The sequence below is a fragment of the Leuresthes tenuis genome, unplaced genomic scaffold (genome assembly GCF_036924035.1).
Source record: "Leuresthes tenuis unplaced genomic scaffold, fLeuTen1.0.hap1 SCAF_9, whole genome shotgun sequence".
Lineage (NCBI taxonomy): Eukaryota > Metazoa > Chordata > Actinopteri > Atheriniformes > Atherinopsidae > Leuresthes > Leuresthes tenuis.
The window spans coordinates 18,431,382-18,455,674 of NW_027325363.1; the positions used below are offsets into that span (position 1 = coordinate 18,431,382).

Here is a 24,293-nt window from a genome sequence, read left to right on the forward strand (position 1 = left end):
TTAAGAACACAAAAATCCTGCTTCTTTGAGACGATCAAACATCCAGCTGTGTGGTAAGAAGCTGAGTCAATCGTGTAAATTCTCCTGAGCATTTAGAGAGATGGTGGTCATCAGGTGCCATTCTGCTATTAACCAAGAACAGCAATTTCCAAAGCCATCATGTCCTGCCTGTTGTGCCACTGAGATGTATTTCTTGTTGTGAGAATGCGTGAGTAGAGAATGTCTCTCTGCGTTTGACCCAGGTTTCCTCTGGTGTTCATGTATGAAAACAATTTATGAATGAACATACAGTAATTAATCTAACCCCTGTAAACAGCTGGATTTGGGGACACAGAAGTAGAAAGCAGGCAGAGAGCCTATACCCAAACCAAGGCTGTGTGATACTATGTGCAAAGTCCTGAAACTTCCCCATGTTAAGCCCTTCTACATCCCTCTGGAGTATTTGGGTCTTAGTTGTCCTCACTGGCTTCATTGCCTGCCTCTATGAAGTTGGGAATAAGGCTCGTCTGCTGTTTCTTGCAGGGAGATCACCACTCTTGCTGCTGTGTGCATTGGTTTTCCTTAAACCCACTTTGTTGTTGTTTTTTTATGATACATTTCCTTACTTTTTCCAAACCTACGTGATCAGTCTCCATCTTATGCTGCAGCCCAACGAGCCGGATCGCTATTTCTGACATAGCCTCCTCTCTCACAGCTGGGGCCAGAAACATTAGCTCCCCGCTGAGGGCAGTGGTTTGGGTTGTGATTCACTGACAATCAGTCCAACACATGTACGCCATCTGTTACACTGAATACTCTTTCTTTGGGAAACATTGACTAAAATGTAAAACTACATACAGTACATTTCTCACTGATTGATTTCCAAGCAACTTGATTGATTCCCACATCATGGATGTAAATTGTTGGTGTGAGAATCCATGAGCTTAGATCAATACGGTGGGAAAGTAAAAAAAAAAAAATGAGACAAACATACCATGAACAGGGTTTCTAACACTGCAGACTCTGACATGATATAAAATGAGCTTTGGGGAACCATGCCGTCATGTTTTTGCGTCAACAGAATTCACTGCTCCTTTTTTATATGGACAAGCTGAACATTTCTGTCAACCTCAGTTCTTTGATAACATCATCCAAATCCAGTTCTGTTCAGAGACAAAGTCCCCTGGATGGTATTTGGTAAATCAGTTTAGAGCTTCCTTCCCGTCACTCTTCCCTCTGCCTCCGTCGTCAGTCGAACATGTTTTGTAGACGTGCCGTTCAGTTAACTGTCAGATGCTCAAACTGACTTGAGAAACCACGTCTTCACTGCTTCAAACAGCATTTACTTCCGCTTCAGGGACAGAGCCGGTGGGAGAAGAGCGATGATACATGTCCAGTGTCACCTCCTACTCTGAGGCCCAGTTTTCTCAAGTTTCTATGGCAACCGAGCAGTGATGAGGGGAACGAAATGATCAACAGGTGGAAGAATATGTTCAAGCAAACATAAAAAATGTTGAGACCACTTCATGTGGATGTTCTGGACTACTACCCCCCCCCCCCCCTTTTTTTTTTCTTTTGTCAGAAATGGAACTTAACAAATAGTGTGGGCACATTGTTATTGTGTACAGCAACCTCCCTGCTCGTTCACCGGCGTCCTGACAATCACTTGTGATCATTCACATTTCAATTGTCATGACAATGGGAACAGGATGTTCCACTTCCACAGTTCCTCTGACTAATTCCCCTTAGCAGCAGGACGAGCTCCAGATCCAGTTTTAGCATCACATGACGCAAAGAGGGATTTCATGTATTCTAACATCTGCTAAATAGCTCTTTGAAACAATAAGATGTGACCTTAAAATCACATGCGCAGTTTCTAAAACGACAAAAAAGCCTCAGGACATTGTCTCTGATTTAGTTCCAGAGAGCGTTTTGCTTTTAAGCCATCACCAGTTTTAATCATGTCAGCGGTAGGTGTCACCTTTTTTCAGAGAGTGGATATCTTGCTTTGTGAGGAGCCCTCTGTGTATGTAGGTCAGAGTGAGCAGCAGGCTTGTACATCACTGCATGGAATGGCATCCATCTTGACCACTTGTGGCCTGAGAGAGACACACAGCTTTGTGTTGCACCTCATTGTGTTTCTCCAGCAAGAAAAGAACATCTATGCGACAGTGTAATTCACGAACCAGTGAAGAAAGTGTTTTAATTCTAGTGTTTTATATATCAGGGTATAAGAAGACATCATCTGGTAATTACCATGTCTTAAAATTAAGTAAATACACATTATATTAAACTGTGTTATTATCTGTTGAAAAAAAAACTAGGCCAAATTGCAGAAGCAGCGTGTGAAAAACCAAGACCACCCTATGATTCAAGAGCATGTAGAACAAAGCCATTTTTTCTCTTTCTGACATTATTATTCTCACACATCATTGTGCATTTAATCATGCACAGCCCTCTAAAGGTGGTACCACAGCATTTCAGTGAGTTGACCGTGCTTTACAGTTTGTATTAAGTGTTTGTGTTGGCATGCTGGGTTTCACCAAAGAAACTTGTGGTTTGTTCAGATTTCGGCTTCGTTTTGCATCAACAAATAATGACACAGTGTAATATGTCATTTGTCTTTTGTTCATTTGAAGTTGCATTTATCTTGTTTAAAGGCCTGGTAAAGACTCGTTGTTTGTCACATCCTGCTACGTAAAACTTAAGAAAATGACTAAGTGCATCCAGATCAAATGCACTGATATACCATTATGTGGAGTAGTGTTGTCCTGCTACCCAGAAAGTTGGCTTACAGTTGGTCGTAACTTTTTAAGCAGAGGCTCACAATGAAACAGCGTACCGTACAGATAAGCGCTTAATAAACCCGTAGATGGGTTTCTATCCAAATCCAAAGGTCTTCTTTGTTACACATCAAAGACTCCATCTGACACAGAGCTGCAACAAAGGTACCGAAGGCAAAGCTGCTGATGCACTGGTGTTATTGCTCGAATGCCCTTGATACCCAAATATGGTACCTCCACTGTGCTGTGAGGAGAGATGAATCTTTCTCATTTCTTATACTAACAAAACACTTCCAATCATCTCTGGGATTGAGATTCAAATAAACATGCTTAAATGATGCATGGATGCTGATATACCAATTCTCTTCCCTTACTCCAAGAATACAAATCATTATCTTTATTTTGCAGATCAAAAGACCTGCACAATTTACATGGTCTCCAAAAGACAGGATGTGATTGTGCAAAATCCAAGTGAGGGCACGAGAGGCCGTTTTGTTGAGTCTGACTCTAGCTGTGTTGCTGTCGATCAAATGGAGCACCGCACGAAAGTGTGCTTGATGTTGCTGGGAGTCTGCTTTTGGTTCTGAAGCTGCCAGAACGCCTCCGGAGAACTGCGGTCGAGTAGCCTAAGAAACCTTCTCTCCCAACAGCCTGACTGTGAAAAGATGTGACAAGTCAAAAACAAACAGTTCACTTGAATCAAATTTAATCTGTTTAAACTTGGCAAACACAAAGCGATATCGTAGAATGGATGTTAGCAAAATCAGCATGCAATGCCAAGATGTGTGCCATAGATGCTTTTTAAGGTAGAGATGCAGGTATCACATTTGTTTATTTTTTTACATATTCATGCCACTCTCGGTTTTATCAAGCAACAAACAAGGGGAGGCAGGTGGGGTGTCAGCTGCCCCTAAAACATTGACTTTGACTTAAACTCCATGAAAGTCCCCCACTCTTTTGCTTTGGATATCACAGCTTCGCTCATCGGTTCGTTCCGTAGCTGTGCTTTTTCTCCTCTTTTCTAAATACACAGTTAGGGACAGGAATTAGAATAGCTGGTTAGCGTATGAAAAACAAGCAGTTACATATAGTGGCAGAGACCTCGGGCCCCATATTTATGATGCAACATGAAGCATAAAGTGCTTTGAAGTTGTTTTCGTGTGTAACCTACTTCATAAACCAGTTAAACACGAGTTTGGAGGAATACATTCACTAATCAATATCTCTTTCGCCCTGTAGCTGAACTATAAATCAAAGTGATAAACTGAGTTATTGTTTGTCACACTATCATGTAACGGCATGATGAAAATGGCAACATAAAAAAAAGAAGTCTTGGACTGTAAGATAATACATCACACACTTAAGAAGAGAGAAGAGTCGCTGCTGGGAAGGACAGCTGTAAAGCTTCAGCAGTTCAAAAGGACTTTTATGTGGGTGTGTTTGTGTGTGTGTGTGTGTTTGAGTAAACCAACACGAAAAGTTAGACGAGGAATAACCAGAACACAGAAGAAATATTTCACTCTTCATCGAAATGCCGATTTGTGTAAGTGTTTGGCTTTACTAGTCGTACCAGCAAAAAAAATACAGCGGTCTCAACACTGACACAGAGCTGATATTAAAGTCGCAGCTAATCAAGAGTAGTGGTGTCGGGGCTGTGAAGTGTTTTCACTTCAGAACTTATCTGTCAAGCAGACAGACTGTCACTGTAGTGTGGAAAAGCTGCACATGGGAAATGCATTACCAAACAAAGACTTGTCTATCTGTCAGTGAATCCTCCGCACTGGAAACTTCAGATAATTTCAAAAAGAGCCTAAAGCTCCTGATCCATTTTAGCTCTTGTCTGATGGAATCAGAGGACGGACAACTGTGTCCCAGTCCTCAAGAAGGCACGCCTAAGTCCCCTGCAACCTCATTTCTAAACAGAGCTTTGCAGCACCTCCTCTCTTCCACCACCCTTATCTCACTTAGTATTCTTCTTCCTTCTCTGCTCCTCCTTGCCATCTTGGTCTCATCTGTCACTCTGTCTGGTTTGGCAGTTGGTAAAATCGAGCGGTAATTGTCTTTTGGGGGATGATGTCAGACAATCATTGCAGCTCATTTAGCGCCATTTGCACGGAAAACCTAATGGACCAAAGAGACTGTCATCCTACCGTGAGTTTCCTTTTGAGAGACGGATATGTAGAAGTAAAGATGTGTGGAGATGGAAGAATGTTACCGACTACGTTTGACAGGAAGAAAGATGTGTAGTGATGTAAAACATATGCTTCAGATGGGAATTCATGAGCACGAATGGCAGTTTCACCTCATTAGCTTGTCTCCGTTCCAGCTTTCCTCTGCGTCTGCATTTGCATCTCTTTATGCATCAGTGCAAGACTGAAATTTATCAAGGTGCTCGGCCATGTTTGTGTGGGCCTCACAGATCCAAATTTTAGAAGAGGAATTGCTCTTTGAAGCCCCGGGGCCAGGAAGTGATGGGGAAGTTTGTAAGAGAGGTAGGGAAGGCAGTGCTTTGATGTGCAGAAATAGATACCATTAAAGGCCCACTGACAAAAAAAAAAAACACCCATACTGGCTTCACCATAAGCTGCTTCCCTTTTCATTGATGGTGCAACAACTTGGATAATTATGAAGCAAGATGGCCAGAATAATCTGGGATAGATTATTTTGGAAAACATAGATGTACTGTGTATGCAAGGACAATAATATTCAGAAAGCCAGAGTTTTTGAGAAATTATTAATCCTCTTTTGAACTGAATCACATGTATCAGAGATGAGAGGGAACTTGTGTTGTGTCATTGCATGTTTCCGGTCTCAGAGATGTCACTCAACTGGTAAGTGATCTCAGTAAAATGTGTCATATGGCCCAATTTCATAATATGTATATTAACAAAAAGGGATCTATATCATGCCCATAGATCCAATAATGTGTAATTGGGAAGCAAGTACAGTATATTTCTCTTTAGAGTGAGGGAGTTAGTTTTATCTGTAGCACACTTTCATAGTCTTGTATGTATATAAATGCAACTATGATGAATTTGGCTCATTTGGATGGAACTGGACATTGATTGAATGAAATTGGACTACAATTAGAATGATTTGAACTTGCTTATTGTCAGTTTAAAGTAATTTGATATGTTGTGAACGAGCACTGCGTGAATTCGATAATATTGTGTGTTTTTTTTAGACGTTGCATGAAGGTCTGCATTAACTTAATGGGAGTTTGGCTCGTTTTGTGTTTGGTTTCATCAGCACCTATTCTCTGTAGGCTACCCGCAAAGGGAAGCCCTTTTTTAAAATTTAAAACATTGAATAACCAACATTAATCGATTTGAGTCTAAGATTGAAAAGCTTTTTTTTTTTTCATTCAGACACTGGTCACATTTATGTTAATGCTCATCACTGCTTGATTGTAAAGTACCAATGATGGAGACATAATGAGCCACGGTACATTTTGCGGCAGCATGACTCTGCATAGCTCAACTTCCATACAAATACATCACACAGATAAACAGAATTTTCTAGAGATCTGCAATGTAAAAGCCTAATTTGGGAGTCGCTAACAAAAATGCCTACATCCCATGATTTTCAAAAAACTATTTTCTCTTACTGTACTTTGCTGCACTTCTTGTATCCCTCTGTCTGAGAGCTTTTTTTTTTTTTTTTTAATCTCCTGGAGAGACGCACTTTGCTGACTCTGCTCTGTTCTCATACAGCACAAATTTAGAGTGCAAAGCAGGTGCTCATTCTTGGTTTGAGGTGTGCCAAACTGACCACAAGACAGGCATTATCCAAAGATTTATCTTGTTGCTCCGTAAAGGAAGAAAAGCCTTGAAGGAGGTCTTTCTGTCAGCTCTGGAGGAAAAGGGTTCATCTGTAGGAGGCTATAACAGCCTTTAGTGTATACTTTGGGATTTGTAACTGTTGAGTGCAAGATGGCATAATAAAGAGCACCTGTCAATCCTCAATGACAGCAAAACAAACCAAATTAGTGGAGAACTTAGCAGCCATATAAAGTGAAAACCTGTTGAGCTGGTGGAAATCCAAACAGCGCTAAAAGGGGACAATGACTTGAAATGAAAAATTATTTTCACCAGGTAGTTCACCATAAAGCAAGTTTTAGGCTAAATCTGTTGATAGTTTGACCACTTAGAGGCAGCTGTGCCTGTCAGCAGGTTCTCCAACTGAAAGCGTTGTGTAAGCCGTTGGTTCAATACGTCCTCATAACGTCGTCCAGTAAAGTTCCTCCAATGCAAATGCCAGAAGGGAAACTCACAGGAGCATACACACATCAGACAGGACTTCTTTCCAAAGTCTTTCACTGAAGAAACCACAGAGTCCTCACAAGGAGGAAGGAACTGTGGTTAGACGGAACAGTTACTCCTTTAAACCTTTGAATGACTTGAGACCGAGACCAACATTTGTTCAGTTAATGACACAACTACACTTTACTAAAACACCTTTGTCACTTCCTGGTTGGGCTTATACAGCACCATTACTTGGTAACAATTAGATTACTACATTGGTTTTTTAACAATGTAACCATTATCATGAATGCCGTTTTGCTGACTTTAAAAATAACCACAACTTGGGTAGGGTTAGAAAATGATCATGGTTTGGACTAAAAACATTCACAAAGCAACCGTGATCACCATGTACGCAGTTCCTTCACTAGCCGTTAACTTCACAATCACTGCAGGTCAAATATTCTTAAACATGGACATGTTGTCTGGACGATCATCTTATTTACTTGATACTATTGTCCCAAGAGCACAAGATATTGAAATATTTATTTAAAAAAGGCTTCAAGGTCGATGCCACATACAGGAAATGACAAAATAAATTCTTTATTTATAAAGCCAATAAGTGTAGCTTAATTATCTCACATATCGGTTGCCTTCGGTGTCAGTGAAGTCACCATCTTTTCCTGCTTTAGCTCAGTCTGAGGCTTGTCAATCATCTCACTGAGAGCAGGACTGACAGCTGACACCCTTCATTTCAGTTTAACTTCAGACCCAAAATGGCTCACATCATAAAAAAGAAATAACCCTGATGAAATGCGGCCTCTGGAACCACGCACAGCTGAAGATGTGCTGTGCTGCACATCCGTTCTCTCTGAGGAGAGGAAAACTTTATGTAGTGTTTATGTAAGGAGATCAATGCTTGCTGCGTTGATGGTTTGTGGCGTTGAAGCAGAAGAGCTGGATTTTCACAGGAAGTAAGGCTGCTGCTCAGCTGGAATATCTGAGTACTTGCAACACCGGTTGCGTTTGAGCCCCATAAGAAGAAAGGCTTGTTAGAATTTATTAGCCTCATCTATGACACTACGCTCACACCAAAAAAGGACCTTGTTTTTTTTTTAAAAAGAAGCTTTTCATCTTCGAGCTCCATCCCCCGTTTCCCATTGGAGATCATTAAGCTTGCACTAACATCATTTGTCAGACGCTGCATTTCACCAGGAACGTCTGTTTCCTTTAGTTAAGTCTCCTTTAATTACAATATTCATTATACCACTTTGATCCTGTCTTCATCTGGTTGAACTTTTTTCTCATTTGCACCTCAGCTCTAACATCGTTTGACAGCTGTCACTCCCTTCTCAGCTGAGGATTTGATCCATGTCTGCCTGCTTCGCATTAAACAAGCAACGGCCTCAAGATTTACGCTTTGTTCTTCACAGTGTTCTGTTTTCTGTTGCACCTCCATCTGACAAAAGTTTAATATATCTTAACGAGCCCAAAATGACATCTTGATTATTTAGTTTTATTCAAGGCTTAAAAGATGAAAATGCTGTTTTGTTTCCGTAGAAAAAAGACGGAAGGTGTACGCTTGCTCTTACAAAATAAATTAAAAAAATAAGTGATAATAAAAGCTTTTGGCCATTGCTAAGTACTTCTAAAGTGCAGTCTTGACTGTGGTAGAAGTGGGAGAAACGTTTGATTTTGGACCTGATTTGAGAATGAAATAAAAAATCTCAGCACTGAGCTGGAACTAATCAGATAGGCCTGCTGACTATCCATGATAAAGAAAATGTCCTTAAACACCTTTAAAGACTCCATGATTTTGGTTTTCCTTGCTTGTGGTTTTCACAGGGTTGGTATGCCTCATTTTCTTTCTGTCTCAAAAGCTCTTTTGTCTGGTCTCAACCTCTCCTCTGCTTTGTTCCTTCCTTACTCTCCGGTTTGCTTTTGTTCGTGCGTCATTCGGCCTGTTTCTTCTCCTCAGCTTTATTCTGTCTGCCACTCCGCTCATAAAGCAGAGCTGCGCCGAAGAGGACTTGTTTTGGGGACAAACTATGTGAATGGCATTATGCAACTCAACAAAAAAAAAAAAAAAAGAAGGAGCCGAACATTTGGCATCTGATTAGTTAATTATGTGCTGGCAACAATTTCTAGGATTACATGTTTGGATCTTCTTAGCGTTTATATGTTGTGTGTATATATAACCATATACACTGAAACCTCAGGAGAAAAGAAGAAGGAACAGGAGGGAATATTGCGGAGTCCACTGAGCGATGACTTCCGAGTGTTATTTTGTCACTATCATGAATTAAATATTTTGTTTTAGCTGAATTGCGGGCGCTCATTACGCACTGCACTTTTCAGATAAGAATTACTGCCGGCTACATGAAAGTTTAATTTGGTTCGTCGAGCTAATTGCTGTGTGATTGATGGTATAATTACACAGTATTTGTTTCCTAGTTGTTTTAGTCCCACAGTTGAGGTTGTAACTGTGGCGATCGCAGTGGGTTTAACAGCTGCCGTTCCGGTTCATCTTTGTTTGTGTGTGTGTGTGTGTGTGCGCGCGTACGTACGTGTGTTTGGGATGCAGTGTGCACATCCTGCATGTTACAGGGTTGTTTTTTCTCTTCAGCCTCATGTTTCCTGATATTTGTTCGGCTCCTCTGAGATCATGCACAGTGATGCTCCAGTTTCTCTCTGAATTTACCAAGCAGTGAATGCCTGGAAAAACACACACATCCAGCCTTAAAAAGCAGGTGCATGTACACCAAGCTCATACATTTTTTACTGCACCTCTCATTAGTAAATCATGAGATATAAGAATCTTGTCGGATGAAGTTTTTTGCTGAGATTCCTTTAAGTCAGACTGCAGTGAGAACAACTTTACCCGCTGAGATCAGATCTTGATTCTTCTCATTGCTGCCTGTATCCATTCTCCCTCCATAGCAGGGGGATTACTGTCACTCTAACTGGAGGAGGTAATACAGTGATAAACAGCCCAGATGAGGAAGTAAGTGGATTAAAAGATGGATCATCTCTCTGCTGCATGATTGGTTGCTTTGGGCAAATATTGAGACTGTTCGTGTGCAGAGAACAGGTTGAAAACACATTCACAGTACTGTAAATAGTGTTGTGTGTGTGCTAATTGCTCCCATGTTTCCTAGCTACTGTAGCTATGGAAACACATCTTGATTGTCTAGAAAGGAGCTGTAGAACAATTTCAGGCAATTATTAATGATAATAAATGAGCGCAAGCCTGAATTTTTTGCTCTTTGTGTTGCTTTTTGTGTGCTCCAAATAAAACACTGAAAGGGCTGCTTCTTTTTGTAAGTTTCCACTCTTCTTCCCACTCTGAATGGTTCCATTAGTGTGAGATGTTGTTCAGTTACTTCTTTGTGTGCATTTTTCCCACAAACATCACATCATTCTTTTTGAAAAACGGGATGTGTAAGATTTTGCAGAGGGTTATTAAAGCCTTCCAGAGCTTCATCGTTACTCATCTGCCAAGCCTCTGTGCTATGAGTGCAGTGAAATGCATGCTGCAGAGCACAAAAGATACTAAAAGACAAAGCTACCACAGCCTGCTCACCCTGCTGCAGTCTGCAAGGGATTCAAGTGTGTTTGCTGCAGTACCACCGGACTTCAGAGCAGTTTTTTCTTCTCCTCAGGCTTCATCCTCTATGATAACAGTCTTATTTTTCTAACTTGGTCATTTATTCTTTCATTCATGGTTTCTGTTTTTCAACAAATAAAAGGACCACATCTGTAGTTGCGTTGCACAATTGGGGATTTTCGTGATGATAAACTTAATCTTGAAAGGAGGCTTTCGTAGCAGAATATTCAAGGATCCCGTGCCAGTTTGTGATGTTTTCCTACTGGAATGTCCTTTGTTGGTTTTCTGGTTTAACAGATCAGGAAAGGAACACAAAGCACAAAGCATTTCAGCATTTTGACCTTCAGCGTCTACCTGCAGTTGAAAACACTATCCACCTCATCAGCTGGAAAAAAATCCTCCATGCATCCGTTCCAATCGGTTTTGAAGGTTCAGCACATTGTGTGACATTGTGCAAACTTTAAATCTGAATATCTTTCCTTGTGGAATTTGCGTTTCGTGATATTCTTTAATTAAAGAGTTAAAAGAAGAAAGGAATTTGTTGTCTACACTGTATTGCTAAAGTCTGCACAAGCATTCAGCATATTTCCTGTGAAACACAGCACTGGGATGCTGTGATTGGTCAGCTTTAGTGAGCTGATCGGGCACCACCCACTGTTCTGCACCAGCCCGTTTAAAACTCAAAACTTTTTAGAGGAATATAGTAGAACACAACGAAGGTATGCAACCTGAGTGCAGGGTGAAGCACCATCAAATTACTGGCCATTATCTGTTCTGGATAATGCTGAATTTCAGCCCTGTCCCAAACTTTTTAGGCTAACTTCAGCCTCTTACAGTATTCATCTTTAGTTAAAGGATTACATTCTGCTTCGTGGTCAGACGACGAACGAGACTTAATGTCTGAGATCTTAGAAAGTTTTCAGTATTCATCCGACTGCTGTTTGTAGCCTCGTTCACAGCAGAGCAGCAGATGAGGCATTACAGAACCAATTTGCTTTATTTGTAATACCAGCATGCTGCAATACAACTCTATGCAACCTTTGGAAATAAGAATATAACAAAGCCAGCAAGCAATTTGACGCTGTAGCGGTCTCTAATCTTTGTAGAGAAAGGGTGCTCGTTCTGTTCTCTGCCAGAGGTGAGAGGACAGCCTCAGGTCTGATTTGCTGTAATGACTTACTGAAGGACATTTCTGTTAAGCGTTTAACTTTAAAGGTTTAACTGATTTCTCAGCTCTGTAGCAGAATGCCAGTTCTTCATGCTGTAAACATTTTAGGACATCAGCAGCTAACTTCATGTAAGTAGCTCTTCAGACTATTCACATATGTAATATTTGGACTTACATAGAGTTTCCCCCAAATGTTTTTTTTTGTAATAAGTTGGTGGGATTTTCACAGCATTTGTCTCATAGTATGAGTAAAATCCAATGATACTTTTCCTTATCTTCTGTCAAATATATGCTCATATTAAACATGGCCTGAATTTTTATTAACGTTTCAGTCAACAGATCAGGCGCCACTCTGCTCTGATCAACTTGTATTTTCCTTAGACTTTTCTCTGCCCTGCTTCTGTTCTTCTGCTCTTGTCAAACTTTTTTTTTTATGGTTACCTTCTCAAGGCACATATGAATGTGTATGTTCTCAAGTTGTCATATTACAGGCATTGAATCAAACGGACAAACACCTGATGGCTTTGGAGGTGCTCGCTGCAGAGTTGTTTGGGAATAGCAGATGATTTCCCACAAGAGTTACATTATAGCGCTTCCAACACAAATTACAAACAGTTGAAGTGTAAAACAATCTTTTAGATCCTGCTTTATCCACAGTTGTGTCACTCAATAAGCGTTTAGTGTAATTTAGCTGACAACCTGCTGCAATCTTTGTTCTTTGCAGTCCATTCTCATATTCTGGATCAGATTTGCGCAGGATAGACTTGAGAAGTTGCCATTTCCAATTAAGAATGGGAAATTATTACTTATTTTCTTTTTGAAACATCCACACTGTCAAGAGGACGAGATGTTGCCCATAAACACCGGGTGCAGTCCCCCTCTTTTAGGTGGGGCCTAAAAAGTCATACAAATCTAGTGCTAGAAATGGCATATGCCCCCTCCTCCCTCTCACTTTCCTCATTGTCTCACTTCCTTCAGTGATTTCACGCTTTTTTTTTTTTTAATCAAATTTGTCTGTTTCCTTCACATTCTTCTTTAAATCTGGTCTAATTAAAACACAGTGAGCAGAACTTCATAAGAAATGTTCACAAGTGCAAATGTGTCTTCCCACTGGGTTTTGCAGCACATATGTGACAAAGTGTGCGTGTGCGTGTGCGTGTGTGTGTGTGTGTTTTAAACGTACAGATGCAGACTCATCCTGAGCCTCCACTATAGGACAGACCGACGATACCAGCGCAGAAGCACTGCTGCTGTTTCCTTTCATTTGGCTGTATTGATCCTTCCTCCTCAGAGGCAACCATCTCAGATTAGCAAGTGGGCCACAGCACCTTCCAAAGCAATTAATTTAACCTTCGAGGATCTCTTTGTTCTGTTGCTGGTGCATGTGAGGACATAGATAAAGTGGTTATTATCAACTGCTTAGTAGAAATTGATTCACATGCTTTTGGTGTGACTGAATAAGAAGCAAAATGATGCAAGAAGATAGGCCTAAACTCTACCAGAAATGGTAGACCTATACTACCAGAAATGATTAGCATCCCAAGTCACTGTGTACCATGTAGCTACATAGTACACAGTGTGCGTAGCGCTCAGCTTGCCCACACATCTCCTGAATAAATGTTGGCTTAGACAAATAAGGACATACATCCATATGAAATGAATGGCACAGGCTTTGACAAAGATCCATATTTTAAATAAGATAGAACTGATTTACAATTATGCTGGCTGATTCATTTTAAAGTGGCTTAAATTCTTTTTTCCTCATTCCATAGTCGTACCCGAGAACATGCAAAGTATGGGTAATTCTTTATTTGACAGGTTTTGGCAAGTGAAATGTTAAAATCCTGTGGGAACCATGTAACACTTGTGAAAAGAACTACATCAGACTCAAGTGTTTCTTCCACATTTCTTTTATGTGTACATTTTCTTTCTTTCTTTCTTTCTTTCTTTCTTTCTTTCTTTCTTTCTTTCTTTCTTTCTTTCTTTCTTTCTTTCTTTCTTTCTTTCTTTCTTTCTTTCTTTCTTTCTTTCTTTCTTTCTTTCTTTCTTTCTTTCTTTCTTTCTTTCTTTCTTTCTTTCTTTCTTTCTTTCTTTCTTTCTTTCTTTCTTTCTTTCTTTCTTTCTTTCTTTCTTTCTTTCTTTCTTTCTTTCTTTCTTTCTTTCTTTCTTTCTTTCTTTCTTTCTTTCTTTCAACACCCTCTGATATAAAAGCTTAGCTATAAATTCCACATTCACAAGCAGGGTTTTAAGTGAACATTTTTAGCCTGGTGTGTCTTCCTTAAAGCACACTTTGTGCTCACTGCACAGGAGCTGCTAGCTTTGGATAGAAATCGGGAGTGATGTGTTGAAAAAGGTCATGAGTTTGACTCTAATGATTCCTGTAAGCTGGACAAAACATCAGGGGTGTTCTCTAAAAGAGATAAGAGCATCAGGCTGCGTGAGGACTGGGAGTGGCCTGCTGGGACTGCTGAGAGTCAGAACATAGAAAGTTTGACAGAGGCACCGAGAGTGAAAACTTCAGAGAGAGATTAGCACTAATGAGCTGTGACTTGGCTGCAGAAGGAGCAGACTGTTAATGACTCTTTGTTGATCTGCCTCTCACTGTTCTTGTCTCATACGTGCATTCGTATGCTCACATCTATACGCACAGTGGGATTCATTACCATGTTTTTTTTCCAGTGTGGGTTTTTGCTTTTCTACTGGCTCGATTAAAACTGCATCTTAACTTATTTAAGTTAGACAGCTGGAGGCTGTTTTGGTAAATTTGCCAAAATATAAGACACGGCCAGACTGTAGAAGTTCTTATGCCTAAAACAGCTTAGTAAGCCAAGCAAAAGGCAACAGCGTGTCAGGCAGGAAGCTTTGTAAGCTTGGCTTTGTCCTGTGTCACCTTCAACATCCAAACTGGAATGTTTTCTCAAAATATGATCAATTATTGATGAGGGAAACCAGCGTGAAGGAGGCTGTCAGAGTGCATTTTTCTCACTGCTACAAATTTAATTTGGGGACTAAATGCAGGTATGTGTGGATCGTGTGAGAGGTGCTTTGGAGTATCTCCACATTTCATGAGAAGCGCGGTCAAAATGTAATAAAAGGGTTTCAGTCTCAGGGCAAAATATTATCTTCAGATTCAAGGTCTTAGATGCGACTGTCCTTTTTGCCTTGTTAGTGGACTGTAAAATAATTGCATATTGGTGCACAGTCTCACTCCAACTAGTGAAGAAAAGAATCTCTGAACTTTAATGTGCAAAAAAAAATCTCCTCCTTTGGAGCTTTGAGAGTTACACACGACTCCAGTCAAACTTTTTACACTTTATTTAATTTTGAACTTCCCTTTTGCTCTCACTCACTTTTTTGGTTTAGTTTGGGCATCTAAACCAACCAGTTAGGTTTAAGAATTATAAACTACTGTGATATATTTAGGAAAACATCTTACTTAGCTGTTGCATGTTAGCCTACTGGCGGGTGAAAGTACCACCCCATCTGCAAAAAGACCCAAAACCTTGAACTAAACATTGTTTATTATAAGGTTGTGCAGGTCTTATAGAACAGGAAAAAACACATTTTGTCCTCATGTGAACAAATTGATTTGAATTTTTGTCACGATTTACCGGGAGACCAGATCAGCTATGAGAGTGCAAAATGATCACTGCGACTTTTGACCTCCTTTGTCTGAGTTAAGAGACAAGAGTGAAGAGTTAGAAAATTAACTGAATAATTTTTCTTCATTTTAGCTTACAGACACAAGCTAAACTTGCTCTCACTCACATCATGAGCCCCTTTCAAGTGAATCTGGGTCGTCCCTTCACTTTTTACCCTTTCGTCGGGAAAACTGCAAAGTGTCAAACAAGGCGCTGAGTCAGAGTGGAAGACAGCAGTGACCAGTGATAAACACATTGAGATAATGATGTTTTTCTTCTGTTTCGTTCTCTGATTCCTACCCTGATTCTTTTCTCTGTAATGTCTTTCTTTTGTTTATTTTCTTCATCATCTCAGTTTTTTACAGACCCCTGTGCCAGCAGCCCCTGTCTCCATGGAAACTGCAGCCGGAGTGACAACGGGGAGGGGGGGGAGCCGTCCTACGTCTGCGACTGCACTGAAGGCTATGAGGGAGAGAGGTGTGATCAGATCTTATTGGACCTGCCGCCAGCAGAATGGGACCTCGCCACTCCCTCTGCTCCTGAACTGGCTACCCCCGTCGCCTCCACGACTTCAGCCGCCACTCAGCCGCAACAACCAACCACAGTCCCCTCCACCACAACACCAGCACCTCCCACCCTGCAGCCATGGCAACCCAAACCTGGGCAGAGGCTGCTGGTTGTGCAGTGGGAGGCAGACAGAGTGAGACTTTAATCACTAAATTTAATTTCCAGTTGAGTGATCTTTAACATGAACTTAAAAGAGCCGATGCTTGTGCTGATGTGTGTGTTTCAGGTGACTGAGGGTCTGCACTGTGTGAGCCCTGAGCTGTGTGAGCTGACGTCAGGAACTCTGACTCTGTCTCTGGAGGTGCCCGAAGAGACGGCTGTAAAGTAAGAGCCGACCGTCGTCACCTAAATGCAGGATTAGATTAACTGACAAGACCGTCCAAGCAGTATAACAATGAGAAGGTTCTCTTCATGCAAATGACAAAAAACATCTGAGGGTTCATTGGAGTGTCTGATGCTGGGGCATTAAAAGTACCATGTCCTGCATGGGGGGCAGGATGCTCTTCTAGGGAAGTGCTGTTGCCATGTGGGAGTTATGATTGATCATCAAAGATGACTAGGTAGGTGACAAGTGTCAAGGTGGCATCCGTGTCTATGGTAGGGTGCAAGTTTCCCCTGCAGACCGATGCGTTGTAAAAAGAGGAACAGTGTTATTCACTGTCAGTGGTCATAACAGTAACAGTAAGTCAGTTAGTTTGTGGTAATTTCCCTAAATTTCCCGAAGAATTCTAACCTTAATGGCACTTAAAGTGGAAATGAGTGTTCCCAATCAGTAGATAGATCGTGTCTCAGTGGTGTGTGATTGGCAGCTTACCACAAAGTAACTTCTGCACAGCGACTTCCTTGTCTCAGAGGAACTGATCAAGCTGTTTTCAGAGTATAGAATAAGGGCTGTAATTGAAACCACCCACTACACTAGCAGAACACTCTAATTTGGACAAAATATAGCATGTAGCATGACGAAAAAAGAGGTAAATCTGCAGTATGTCAAAAATCCCCAAACCTGGCACTGATTTGGACACATTTTACAATATGAAACCCTGTGATTGCTCAGTTTGTCTCTGAATGCAACAAACTTTTACCACAGTTGAAAATTGGCGGACAACTACACATCTGTGTCACCGCTGGACAGAGAGAAAATAAAAAGTAACACAAACTAGGGCATCAGAAACACCAGGAGAATTGGTCCCAATCTACAATACATTGGCATTCAAATAATGTGTTGGAAGAGTTAAAACTTCTGATGTATTTTCTACTTCACAGGCTTATGTTCATCCTTTGGAAAGTGATTTTTTTCAACCTCTCTTTTTTCCACAACTTAAGGAGGTATTAGATTAATTTCCGGCAAAGCCTGAGTGATAATGCAAAAGAAATTGATTTTACAGTTTTATTTTAGCTTGTCTGCATTTTTAAACGGTGCCTCTGGGAGTTTGTTGAATTAACCCAAAAGCCCAACATCTACAAGGAAATTTTTTTTGCTCACTGACGGCTAAACTCAAACCTGCGCTTCACCCACATAGGTGTTTTAATTTCTGCCTGATTAGATCTCCTCTCTTAAATTTGAGCATACGCACAGATTTTTGCTCAATTGGCAGCTAATGTACAATGAATCTGTACATAAGGGACAAGAATGTTATATCTTCTTTTAGTGCAGGGACCTGTCTGTTTTCAGTTTTGTAGTCTGAGTACTATTGACCTTATCTTTGAGTAGGATTTGATTGCACGCAGCCAATTATGTGGAAAGCAGAAGAGGCTGACCACCTGGCTGAAATATCGGTGCTATTGTCTGATAACAGTTTGGCATTGTTATCAACCTTTTAAAAATTGATCTGTATTCAAGCAATAACCGGTGTACAGAACAGTAGGTCTTAGCCTGGGACATCTATTATCTGTAAATCTGCAGGCTAAATATTGGTCCTGAACGAAATTACCCTGCTGAATCCTAATCAACTTGAAAACCAGCAAAGTCTGCATAATTGTTATTTGGAAAAGATAAAAGATAGTGCCGGCTTTGTGCCTCGTTTTATCCGCACACTCACCATGCAGCAACTAAATAGCCGTTTATTTGAATCCCACCTCTTACATTGTAATATACCGGGTGTGCTCCACGTTTTAAGAACATACTCCCTTAAAAAACAGTGTGACAATTACCCCGTAAATAGGGGTCAATGAATAATGCAGAAGAAATTGTCAAGGTGAGTGTTGGATGTCCTTGATGTTGCTTCTCATTAAGGATGGTAGGCACGACTCAGGGCTCTGGTCACGATCACAGACAAAGCGCTACGAGCTGTGAGTTAATCAACCTCTGCTGCTTTGTTTTCATATTGTATAATTACACACAATACCTGAACGCACACCCACATGCAGCAAGTAAAGGAGACTCGTACAAACTCATGTGCAGCAGCACTTGGAAATGAAGCAGTGATCCACGAGTGACATCAATTTAGAGATGCTTATAGCTATGTAATTAATCTTTGCAACTCTCTCTGGCTGGAGAGGGTGAGTGACAGAGAGCGTGGCTGACATATAGATACTCTGTGTGTGTGTGTGTGTGTGTGTGTGTGTGTGTGTGTGTGTGTGTGTGTTCACAGTGGCGATGATTGTCACTGATGAAAATATCCAGCCTTTTAAGGTAATTGTTTTGAAATTACGAGTTTAGTTCATAAAAAAAGAAAGCCTTCCATTTTCACATAAACACATAAAATGCAGGCAATTTACAGAGCCATGCCTCTGTGTGCTATCACACAATTATCACACAGCTCATTTAAACTTCAAGTAGCGGTCGTTCCCCAGATATCTCAGCTCCTCATGTTGTCCCTCCAACTGAGACACCCTGCGAGATGAAATTTAAAAAAAAAAAAGGAAAAGAAAAAAACTCATTTCTGCAGCAAGTAGTCCACCATTGTATTATCACATAGCTTCATGCTACGCTTCAGGCTCAGCTCCATCTGTACCGCAGCGCTTATGGACAGCTATTGTGTCGCTCCACCTGTGACGCTCCACCTGTGACGCTCCAACTTGCCCTCTCTCTGCGATTTAACCTCAGAATACACACTAATATATCTAAGCAGCAGTCACCCTTTTTCTTTTAATATCAAATAAAGCTGCTTGTAGTCAACACTTTTGATGTCAGTTATTCTCCTCAGAACAGTAGACCCATTTTCAGCCATAGTTGTCCCACATCTCCTATTTTTAATCCTCATTTTCTCTATAGAGCACTTTCAGCTGTTGTATAAAAACTGCTGGAGAGGTAATAATGATAATCACTGCTCTTGTAAGTTGTAAGCACTCATTACACCAAATGCACAACAGCAAAGGTTGAGAGGATAATCACAGATTGTTTTATTAGTTTGGTTAATATGGGAATGATTCATTCAGGTGTGGGAGTGAGGTTGGAGGGGCTCTCGATCACATTTAACCACGAGCAGCTTCAGTGAAGCTGTTGAACTTCCCTTTTAAAACCGTCACCGCCAGATGTTATTTTGTCTGTCTTGAGAATGGTTTTTACTGCCTCTTCAGCAAGCAGCTGGTTGAGGTTAGTCTGTGGTGTAATATCTGGCTCCTCCAGCCCTTATACTGAGGGATCCTTGAGAAAGACACTGAACCCTAATAGCCATTGATTTAACATCGGCCACGGACTCAGACATGCCCGATAAATTCTGTCTAAGATCAGTTTAACATCAGCCTTTTTCTTGTCAACTCTAGCTGTGCTTCTCAGGTATTGAACACATTTGCTAAAGTAAATATCAGTGAAACTTTTGACAGTCTGAGAGTTGGTGCCAAAAGAAAGCCCATGCAGAGTCCACACTTTAAAGGGTTCATTCTGTTTTAGACGAGTTTGTTTTTTCCACGGGAGGCAACATCCCAATCAACAAGTCTCGTTTCCCAGTTTCCCATCTGGTTTTTGGTTGCAGAAAGACTGTGGTACTGTTCCCCTGGGAAGCCATTGTGATGTAAATACAGTGTTTAGAGTTGCATGTTTTGGTTTCCCTAACTTTTACATTCCAATCAACTTAGAAAACCTTGTAGCAACTTTACAGACAGGTTCCCTTAATGTCAGGCTTCAAGTCCGCATCACAATCGGAGCAATCAAAGCGCTCATTTTAAGGAGTTGTATCCTCACTTCGGGTTAGGGTTAGGGACTCGGGGGAGAAAATATCAAACTTTGAAGTGCAACCAGTAACTGCAATGGTGGCAGTATCATAGTTAACATAGTTAACATAGTTAATCCTCTCTAGATCAGTGGTTTTGTGAGAGAAGTTCAAGAAATCCTGAACAAGATCACTTTCAGAGCCTGTGGTCATTTGGTCAAAAAGGGATAAAAGGTTAATTTAGTTGGTATTTGATAGTACTACTTTATATGTGCCAAGATTGATTACATTTTCATTGTTTCAGAGCATTTCTTCAATCATAATCCATTATTTACATTTTGAAGACTGACAACCCGCAGCACAAGCTGAAAAGGCGGCTGGAAAGAGTCCAGTTGAAAGTGGAGCACAAACTTGTGTTTTGGGTCAAACTGCAAGCCAAGTCCACATTCATTTAACACTCCTTATTCTCCCTCCTCTCTCTCACATTGTCGCTCTCCTACAACCAGTGTGGTGGTGAATGCCAGTGGAGCTCCAGTGCTGTGGCGTGTCAGTGAAGAAGGTTTCCTCCGCTCCTCCATCCTGAATGGCACTACCCTGTGGTTCCTGCAGGCCCCTGATGGACTCGTGGTCCCGGATCACCTGCTGCCCCTGGGACAGAACTACTTCCTCAGTAAGCTTCTCTCCTGAGGAAATAAAGAGCAAAATGTGCAAAACATCATAAAGCATGGTTGAAGATACAATAACCAGGACAAGTCATTACTCAGAGGCAGTATCTCTGGCCTCCACAACTGATCACACAGAGCATAATCAAAGAAATGAAAAAGTAATGAATCGTCTATATGAATAACAGCAGATGAGGCAAGAAAACAATGCTTTTCCTGTCACAGTTTTGGTTATTCAATTTGTTTGATGGTTCGTTGGACAACCACAAAGGGGCTGACTTAGAAACATTTTGAAATACCTCCAAGTAGCTCATATAAAACTGGGCCAGAATATTAATGAACTTGGGTAAACTGTCATAACAACGTTTATTCTTCACATAAAGAATGTCAGTGGGGAAATTAGCAAACATTCATGACTCAGAACATTATACTGAAATACTGAACTGACTTTTATGCAGATATTTCCTCTGTAGTTTGATATTGAAGCACAAACTGTAAATATTCACACAAACAGTGGTGTGAGCTACAGGGTGCTGGAGGTGGTTAATTGGGGGCCGGTGGGCCTCTGTGTGTGCTCCACATACCTGAGGCTGTTCACTATACTTCCTGTCTGCTGACCTTCACTTGTCTGCTACCTCTGTGGCAGCCGCTGCATCTGCTTTACGAAGGAGATGACATTGGGGAGTTAAATCAGAGGGGAGAGAGGATAATGGAGGGTGGGAGAGAGGGGGAGTCAGATAACGAGGAGGATGGGAAAACAGAGAGGGATTAGAGGGAAAGAAGGAGAGAGGAATAAAGGTCGAATTGTGAGACACGAGTAGCTTATGTGACGTTTTTGTCGTCAGACGTCGACCTAATCATGCATGACTAATGTTCCCAACAAAAGCAAACTCACATTTCCGCTAAATTTCTTGTGTCTCGTGTAAGCATGAAGGTGACTTACACACATGTGTGCGTGCTGGGAAAGTCTTTGCAAAGCATCCATTTTTTTTATCCGTCTTTTTCCCCAGATGCTTTCGAAGTTAAAAGAGCAGTGACTGTGCAGGTTCAGAACTAGGCTGACGATCATTCTAACAGTGATGACAGAGGAACATGCGCAGCTTTGTCACTGCTCTGATTGGTCAAAGTGCTTGCATCATCGTGCCCGTCATTGGGGGGAGTTGCAGTTCGTTGGCTCTGATCAAGCTCTAAAAAAACAGGACTTGATATTAACTGATCCTATTTTTATGCGAGGGCCAGTGAAACTGTCAAGCTTTGACTGAGCACATTAGAAAGAGGTGTTTGGAATTTATTAATCCAGAGAGTGGCGACACAGAGAGAAACACTTATTTTAGGCCACATAAAGACCTGTCTGCGTACCAGGAATTACTTCCAAAAGATAAATCTGAGCCCTATCTATGTTGTTATACTATTAAAAAAAAAACCCTCTACTATTGAGCCACCTAATCATTCAGAGGACATGGAGTTTGTGTGTTCAGTATGAGCCACAAACATGCACAAAAACCTGTGTATGTTGGTGTTCTATAGATACAGATGCTACATGAGTAGTTTATAAAACTCAAAATCTCTTTGGTAGGTGTGATCCGTGTGGGTGCTCCCACGGCTCCAGAGGTCACCCTGCGTCTCAACCTGACGGTCAAGGCCAGCAGCTGCGTTGAGCCCGGTAGCAGCTTCAGTGACCCTCAGTGCTCTGGGAAGGGCAAATGCGTCACGCAGCCATCTGAGGTGAGGCTTCCAGCAATGAAGGTTTCCTTTCTTTCAGCAAGCTCATGGACACAATTAGGTCAAATAAAGTAACTTTTTTTTCTATGGCACACTTAAAATAACAACAGTTCGCCCGAAGGGCTTTCCCTTCAGGACAAATAAAAGAAATTCAATCAGAAAAATTAAGTCAATGTGCACTGTATCAGAGACATAATATGAAGATCACAGCAGAATATAATGAAAATTAAGACAGCAGCAAAACAAAATCAATCAGTAAAGTAATATAAGTATAAAGGACAATGACTGAATCTACAAATGGATTAAAAAACAATAAACTACCCTTAATACATCAATATGGGAAAAAGAAAGTAGGAGTGAAGCTGACAATTGGGCAGCGTCACACACAGAGGAAAAATGCTGCTGTACACATTAATGACATCCTCAGAGACTTTTAAACCATTTTGTGTTTGTTTAGCTTGACGGCATCTTCCAATTTTTTCTCTCAATCAAGAAGAACACACTTTGCATGCGTGACCGGTCTTTCAATGACTACGCTGAAAAGTGCAAGTTTCAGGTTGACATTGTGAGATTTTGTGAGGCTGCATCAGAATTAAAGCAGATCCCAACGAAGTAAAGCAGCTGCAGAGAGGCCTATACCAACGACAAGGAAAGAGTTACAAAGCTTCTTGGGTTTTGTTAACTCCAATCATTGTTTCATCCGGTACTACAGTGGCCGTCCACTTCATAGCGCTTCCTAAATTGCCCACTGCTGCAGAAACTGTAGATCTACTGGTTGATCATGTTTTCCGGCTCCATGAAATCCACGTTGACGTTGTCAGTGATAGAGGACCCCAATTCACTTCTCAAGTTTGGAAAAAGGCCTTTGGTGCCACAATTAGCCTTTCTTCTGGTTTTCATCCACAAACTAATGGCCAGACCGAAAGAATTAACCAAGAATTGTAATCAGCTATTTGTTGTGTTACAGGAGCTAACCAAAGCACCTGGAGTGAATTCCTTTCCTGGATTGAGTATGCTCACAATTCATTGATCAGTTCGGCCACTGGGAAATCACCTTCTGAGCGCTCCTCAGGTTACCAACTCCCATTGTTTCCTTCGCAGGAACACGAGCTACCGTTCCCTCTGTTCAAAGTCACCTTAATCGCTGCTGCAACTTTTGGAGGGAGATGTGTGCTGCCCTATTAGGAGCCTTTGAGAAATCTCATTCATATTTGGACCAGCATCGTTCACAGGACCCCCCTATGGTCCTGGGCAGCAAGTCTGGTTACCATCTCAGAATGCCTCGAAAGACTCAGTAATCTGTCTGTCTTAAGCTACCTCGTCCTGTGAGGATACCCCATACACCCCACTTTTCATGTGTCCCAGATCAAACCTGTCGTAACCTCTTCTCTGATGCCTTGATCACTTATTGTTCCCATCTGTTGCTGATCCTGAGCAAATGACAACACTTGAAACACTTTTCTTTGACCTCGATAACGTTGTGATGTCAAGAAAAGAGAATTTGACTTTACTTTTATTGGGCTGTGATGTTGGTCTATTTTACAGTGTTTCGAAAATGCTGTGGCTCCTAGTGTGGTGTCTTTTCTTTTACCATTAAAAAGGGGCATAATGAAATGAAATGAAGTAGAAAAATGCTTTATTTATCACAAAAGTAAAAAATGGTGTTGTTTTTCACATTGAGAAAGTTGCTCACCCTCCAGTCCTCACATTTCACCACATAAATCTCATTTGATATTTTTGTATAAAACTTTGACTGAACTCTCGCTTTGAATGTTGCTAGTAGAGAAAGTTGTGAGACAACGTCTCCTTTTATTAAATAGCAAATAGTACAG

At 41.0% G+C, this 24,293-nt stretch overlaps 1 protein-coding gene across 3 annotated transcripts in view; it reads left to right on the plus strand.

Moving 5' to 3' along the window:
• dner (delta/notch-like EGF repeat containing) overlaps nucleotides 1-24,293 on the plus strand; it is a 114,646-nt gene that overhangs the window by 75,681 nt on the left and 14,672 nt on the right. For all 3 annotated transcript variants that reach the window (XM_072392665.1, XM_072392666.1, XM_072392667.1), the window contains exons 2-5: nucleotides 15,775-16,119; nucleotides 16,213-16,310; nucleotides 20,584-20,747; nucleotides 22,316-22,464. In XM_072392665.1, the coding sequence (XP_072248766.1) occupies nucleotides 15,775-16,119; nucleotides 16,213-16,310; nucleotides 20,584-20,747; nucleotides 22,316-22,464 (756 nt within the window). The remainder of the gene's footprint in view (nucleotides 1-15,774; nucleotides 16,120-16,212; nucleotides 16,311-20,583; nucleotides 20,748-22,315; nucleotides 22,465-24,293) is intronic.